The sequence below is a fragment of the Aptenodytes forsteri genome, unplaced genomic scaffold (genome assembly GCF_000699145.1).
Source record: "Aptenodytes forsteri isolate BGI_AS27 unplaced genomic scaffold, ASM69914v1 Scaffold309, whole genome shotgun sequence".
Taxonomy (NCBI): Eukaryota; Metazoa; Chordata; class Aves; order Sphenisciformes; family Spheniscidae; genus Aptenodytes; species Aptenodytes forsteri.
The window spans coordinates 7,630,554-7,637,548 of NW_008795857.1; the positions used below are offsets into that span (position 1 = coordinate 7,630,554).

The window sequence follows — 6,995 nt, forward strand, 5'->3', positions numbered from 1 at the left end:
AAAAAAAAAAAGGAAAAAAGCGGGGGGGGGGGGAGATTTGAGCACAGCTGATGAATACAAAACATGATTTGCATTAATTTTAGAGCCATTCAAAAATAAGCACCATAAGCTTAACCTGGAGAAAAACCCAGGACGGTTGCAGTACTGTTCATTACACCAAATTAAGTTGTTACTGCAAGAGTTGTAGAGACCCATTTGTAATATAGATGGATTGTAATATGATCCTTGTAATATAATTCTTTTACTTCTCAATATTTTATTAGTAAAACATCTGTTAACACTTGAGAAATCATATTAAGCTTCAACACCTCTGCCACAATTTGGTTAGATAGTTCCCCATTACCATGACAGTGTCCAAACCTTTGGAAGACAAGCTTATATTCATTCCACATGTTTTGGTCTTTTCACAACATGACAATTTAAAGTATTTTAAAATAAACACTTTTTTCCCCTTCAGCAGCCCTCACTGAAGAACTAGCTATCCAAACTACTTTAATTCAGCCCCATTAAAACTTGAGTTCTTAGGTATACAATTAATACAGGTATACAGTTAATTGTCATTCGGTCAAAAAATTCTACAGATACATTTGTGTGTTCTTCATGTCAGGCTTTTTTTCCACTGATTATCAAAGCAAAATGTTTGAACACATCTCCTCATCTCCCTCCCCCCTGCCCCCCCAGTCTACTTCATCTTCAAAGGAAACTGGCTGGTTTTCCAAACAATCCAAGGACTTCAGTCATATTCCAATTATCAAAAATGAAATCCCACCTAGTCTAATTAAAATAATAGGCAGGACTATCAAAAAAGTGCATACATACTGATAGGATCACATTCAATTCAGATTATTTAAATTATTGACCAGGGAATACAATGTACCAGCACTATAACATTTATAAAAACAATGAAAGTACAAAACTACAGAAACAGTAGAAAGACTCACAAGCAGGTGTAATATGCAAAATTTAACTCCTTTTAAACACAGCTATACTTCCAGTGATTGTGTTCTCAACACCTTACCCAGTTCAGAGTCCTGAAGAAATAAATATGAGTGTGTACATGTTAAGTACCTGTGTAAGTGGCTATTGACAGATTAAGGCCTGAATTCAGGCAAGTCAAACCAGCATAATGTGGCAGGAAACAATCAGGGAATTAACACTAGTAAGAAAGCATAAGTACTGTTGGGAGAGGAAACAGCATTTAAGGTAAACAATGACACCTTAAGGACTCTGCCTATAGAGAAAAGATGACCAAAAAGCCCATCATGGAAAAAATAGCCAAAAAATAAGGTGAGAGAACAAAGAAGCACAAAGAAAGCCAGTAATCAAGCAGAAATTAGATTATACACAATCATGAATTTGCTGTTGACAATTACACATGCAGTTGAAAGAGAGTGATCACATTAGGATGAAGAAAAATTAAGACAACAAAAATATTATTGCTAGCAAAAGCAAAGACACCAAACACACAAAAGTTACAGGAATCAAGATGAAAGCAACAAGTGCTAGATAAGCATTTCAAGCCTATACGTAAGCAAGACAATTTTGAGACTACTTTGAAGAAAGAAATTTTAGAAAACCCATACTACTTATGGAAGAGTTCAGCAATAGCAGAATTGTAAACATTGTTGGTGGAGAAGGTTTAAGAACAAATCCAAAACAGGCAGGCCACGGAAGGAAAAATTACTTTTGGAGGTAAACTAAATAAGACACAAGATGGACCAAAAAATACTAGGCTGGATCAAGTTCAGTAAGAAAAGGATAAATAGACAGGAAACAAATGCAGCAAACATGAATGAAACACTAGAAATATGTAAGGGCAAAGAAAGAAGAAGAGAGTGAGAAAATAAGTTTGGTTTGCTTTCTTTTTTTTTTTCTTTTTTAAATTGAAGACATGAGACGACCATGTTATGAAAATACAGAAGAAAAATCCAAGCGAGGTTTGTTAATTAGTAAGACATAAGAAATACCCCTTTGACTTTGCTAAGTGGTGACTGTTTGAGTGGGTTCAGTTAAGTGTAAAAAGAAAACTAGTCTGGAAGATTAAGAAACAGATTGTATGGGTAAGCAGTGTATCAGTACTCAAGTCAAAGAGAAGGCAACCGTTAGAAAGGATCACAAGGATTTCAGGCAAACACCCTAAGGTAGGAGGGCAATTGGCCTAACTTCAGAGCAAAATGTAGCAAAGCCATTGGAGGAAAAGTATGTAAAGAAGGAGGATGCTGAGTATGACTGAAAATGAAAAGGATGAAGGACAGGTTTGTAGATGAAAAAGGCAGATAAAGGAAGTTTCAGAATCATGAAAGGAAAGATTTTTAAGTTTAAGAAAAAAGTTATGATAAATCTCACAGGTACTGATACTATACAAGTAATAGCACAGAAATATCAAATGTTTTTCATTTATAGCTATTAGATTAACTAGAACAAAATAAATAAGCTAGAATAAAGCCTTTATAGCACGCCGTCCTACATAATTCTCAGTTTGCAGGCAGTGGGGCATCACCACATGCGAGTTTCTAGTTTTAAGCTAGTAAGCCCTATGTTTTACTTCATGTCCTCTCATGCAAGGAATGAAGAAACAGTATTTAAACACAAAACAGGGTTAAGAACTTGCCTCTGTAATATCTGATCATTGTGCAAGGACGCACACTGTCCATCTGCAACTTATACTACACATTTTTCTGCTTCTAAACACACTCCCTCTATTCCAGCAGTCATATCTGTTCATGCTTTGGTTCCTCTTCAGACTTGCCCTGAGCACTGTATGTCTGGTACTTTAATATACAGCAATCTAGATAAGGAACGAACAGAGCAGATAGATTGAGACTATAACCAAGAATCCTTTAAGCATCCCTATAAAGTCTAAAGTTTGGCTTTTCTGAGGACTTCTATTAAGCATTCCAATATACAATACCCCTAACATAGTGCTCCTCAAATTTAACTTTAAACTTGAAAAAAAGTTTTTGCTCCTCTCCTGATGTTTAGAACATTTTTAAACAGAGCTGAGACACATCAAATATTTGCATTACTCATCTCGCTCTCCTTGCAGACACATCTCTTTAGTTTCAGTTCTGCTGATGCTACTTTTAATTACTCTTCTGCAAAACCTGAACAAGCTCCACCGAACAGCAGTGTCTGAAGCAGGAAGCACAGCTGACCATCAACAATACAGCAAGACTGGCAATACAGAAAGCGCTATGAAAATGCATTAGGTAAACACAGTACTTATTTCCTAACTAAACTGCTCTCCAACACAGGCTTTTGCAGGATTTTTTCCTCCGAGTTGATTAATTTCCCCTGAAAGAAATAAAGGTAAGGCATGTTATTTTTCTGAAAACTTCTGAGGATGCTATAATTACTTTTATAAAGGTTAAAATCCAGCCTCCTCAGAGATCTGCTGTAAGTCCTAATGAACATTTTTGATACTGTAATTGTAGCCTGAAATAAGAGTTAGGCAGGCAGTTCAAGCTCCCAAGCAAATAGGAAGGATACCTGAACTTTTTTTTTATTCCAGATCTGTAGAGAAATAAAAGGCTGAAACGTGATTTAAAAGCACTATTAAAAATAAGTAAGGAAAATTCCATTTAATTCTAGTAAAAGATACCACTCAAATAAGAAGAAAAGCTATAAACGATCCCAAGTAAAAAAAGATGTTTCTCCTTTTTCATTAAAGAACTGCAACAGTAAATAGATACTGCTAACTACAGAACTATCACAAGAACAAACTATACAGTACCCTGAGGTCGAGAGCTAGGAACCGGTCGAGAAAAGACAGTTTAAGCAGGCAGTGGAATACCAAAGGAAAGGGAAGCTTTAACACTGTTGAATCTCAAAGGCATACCCAGTAGCTTCAAAGCTTTCAACTGGAAAAAACAGACAGCTATATGCATGACAGCACACAGAAAACAGTTCACAATGTTTACATAAATACAAAATTATCTACATATTAATACTAGAATATTTAATACGCTTGCAACAGTCACCAGATCCAAGAGAAAAAAAACGTCACAGCAGGACATATTGCTGTCAAATAGAGGGTGGAGGGAGGATACTGCATCTTGTGCACTAGCTGCAAAACTACTTATGAAAGATGAATCCACCACACGTAAGGTTGTTTCCTGATCAGTTTGCTGCCTGCAAACATGTTCTCACTGAGCAGTCATTTACTGGTAGCATCGGCTACAGGAGAGCATAAACTGAATCAAAGCCAGACAAAAAAGGAAAACTGATCGTGAAATCCTCATCAGTTTTGCAGTAGATGAGGCTCAGCATATAAGAAGTTTCTTGAGCTATAACAAGAACTTGACTAAATTTTTAGCTGAGCCTGCCAAAAGAACAGAAAGGAAAAAAAAATAAGTGTGAAAGTATTTGTTTTCATCTTTAAGATAGAAGACAGGAAATATGCAGATGCAAAGAGGAGTTGATACAGAAAGAAAAAGCAGCCCCTAAAATGGCTGCAAAAAAGTGCACCTAACATGCATGGTACAAAAAAAAAAAACAACAAACCCAAAAAAACCGTTAACCCAAATAACTTGTCTCTTCAGAAAGGAACTAACATGCTGAACTACATTTTGGTAGCCCATAAAGTTATTATGAAATCAGCTTTTTTGCCAACTATTTTGTAAAAATATGGAAGACGCAGTAAGTTGTGAGATGGGGAAAAAAGATACACAAGCATATGCAAATGAGAGTTCATATAATGTTTGCATTTACTTTCTTTCAAGCTATTAAGTGAAAAAGAACCATCTAATAAAACTAATCAACCATAAATACCAATCACAACAATGAAAGACATGGAGAAAACAATTCCCTACAAAATAATCTACCTTCAACTCCCTCCCTCTCATCCATCCCTGGTCTTGAGGGAAAAGAGCAGTTATTTCTTCATTATTTTATGAAACAACGTTAACTACTTTTCAGGTTGCTTAGTAGGATCTAACCTACCTAACCTAAATAAAGGTAAAACTTTGATGCAAAAACAGCAAGATCAATGTTATCTCCTTCCTAGAGAGTCAGAACTTGCAACAGCTTAACCAAGACACATTTGAAAAGTACGCTAAGTTTTTTTTACTTCTTGGTCGACCCCCTCTTAATAGAAATTATGCTAATAATAGTCCTCTCATAAAAGAGTAACGCATGTATTCCTTATATGGCATAACAATACTAGGACAGTCTTAGCTGTTTGGTGGGGGTTTTAATTATTAACTAGAAACAAAAAGAAAAGCTAGTATCATGCAAGTCTGCAGGCCTGCGGTACATTTCTGTAGCCACAATTGGTCCTTTCATTACAGCTGACTATACTGTTCCAAGAATACTCCTTAACAGTAGTAAGCATAAACTAGTAAAAACCTAAGATATCAGTGACAATCACTGAAAGGAAAAAACATACTTCTCCATATTGTGAAAACTAATTCTTGCAGAAAATTTACTACTACATCTTCTTTTACTAGATTTCACAAGCAAGAAAGTAACAGGAGAGTTCACTCCTTTTAAATTAAAAGCTTCTATCTTGGGAGTTAGCAAAATTTCTTTGTGCGTAATTGCAAGCATCTAACATGGAGCTTTGTCACTGTACCAAACTTCCCGGCATATTCCAGTCACATGTTGTTATTACTAGCAGTCTGTTACAAAACAACTGTTGCCATCAGCAGGACATGGTAGTGTTATACCATACCTTCTGGTATACTATAGAGCACACGAGGTCTTTAACAGCAGAGAGGGACAGGTCCTGAGCTTCAATGGTGACAGTCTCTCGAGTGAGACCAATCTGCAGAAGGAAGGAGACCCCATGCATAGAGCCCCGGGAGTTGGTGAGGCTCTGGGTACTGAAACTGCCATTGGAGAGTCGACTGGAGAGCCCCGACTGGGGACTTGAAGACAAAGTTGGGGTTTGTGGTGCAGCAGCATGACACGTAGGCGGGGAAAACTTCTGTAAGGATGGGGGAGAAGAGTTGTTTGCTGACATCTGACTTGCTTTACTCTGTCGAGATCTGCCTAGTAGTCAAATTCTAAGAAAAATATGTTGTCAGTTCTTGGTTTGAAATGAAAACAAGGATAACGTAACTTTCCCTTTCTTAGTTCAGTAAAATGCCCCTGACCAGTAAAACTTAATTTTCCCTTTCATTCTGTGCAAGCCAAAGAGTAAAATAATTTCAGCTGTAAGTTACTTTAAATTAAAGGTTCTCTTTCCACAGTTACAATCAGCTGATCAAAAGCAGATTGCCTGTCCTTTAGCACCGCGTCTGGACAACAGAGGCTTACATAAAGGCCTCACAGAAATACATCAGCTCTGCTGTTTTATACTTGTCCTTCATTTTTATGTATTTAAAAAAAAAAAAAGCTGGAAATACAGATGGAAATAAATGTTGGTAACTCATTAAAAGTATCCTCGTTCACCTAATTCCACAGATCATGTCTTAAACGCAGACTCATCTTCATGTAGACAGCCTTTTAGAATGAAAAAAGTGTATCCTTGAGCAACAACAGAAGTCCACGTATGTGATGAATCTATTCCTCCTTCAGAAAGTCTTCTCTGAATTCACAGGACATGGTTAACTTGGAGATCAGTGAAGGTATCTAATTTCATTTTCATAAAATATTTTAGCTCATGAAATGCAGGAGCAGAATGTCTGAAGACACAATCACGTTAAATGTAATCTCTAGCTTCACCCAGATAATCTCCAGCATTTTGAAACGTTGTACTCTGCCTGTAGGGGAAAAGATAAAGTTGTCATTTTGCATTAAATGCATAAAATTGCATAGCAATGTCATAACCACTCTACTTTGAAGCAGCAGGATCACCAATTCCTTGTACTCAAATAAGTTATGTTAGTAACATTCTGTACTTGAATTTAACTGTTTTCCCACTGTACGATACACAAGACAAATCAGACCTAACACTGCCCAGTACGTTACCACATTTTTTAATTAACGGTACTTTAGCAGAGCAAAGCACTTAACAGTTAAGGGGGGGGGGGAAGAAAAAAAAAAAAAGGGGG

At 36.6% G+C, this 6,995-nt stretch overlaps 1 protein-coding gene across 2 annotated transcripts in view; it reads right to left on the minus strand.

The window, feature by feature from the left end:
- PRKD3 (protein kinase D3) overlaps positions 1-6,701 on the minus strand; it is a 46,751-nt gene extending 40,050 nt beyond the window's left edge. The window contains exons 1-2 of one of the 2 annotated variants that reach the window (XM_009283797.2): positions 6,394-6,698; positions 5,672-6,005 (exon numbers count right to left, since the gene is read on the minus strand). In XM_009283797.2, coding sequence (XP_009282072.1) covers positions 5,672-5,962 — 291 coding nt within the window. In that variant the 5' untranslated portion in view covers positions 5,963-6,005; positions 6,394-6,698. Of the gene's footprint in view, positions 1-5,671 lie in introns of both variants that reach the window. The other variant, XM_009283796.2, reaches the window with a different exon arrangement.
- Between the last annotated feature and the right edge of the window lie 294 nt (positions 6,702-6,995).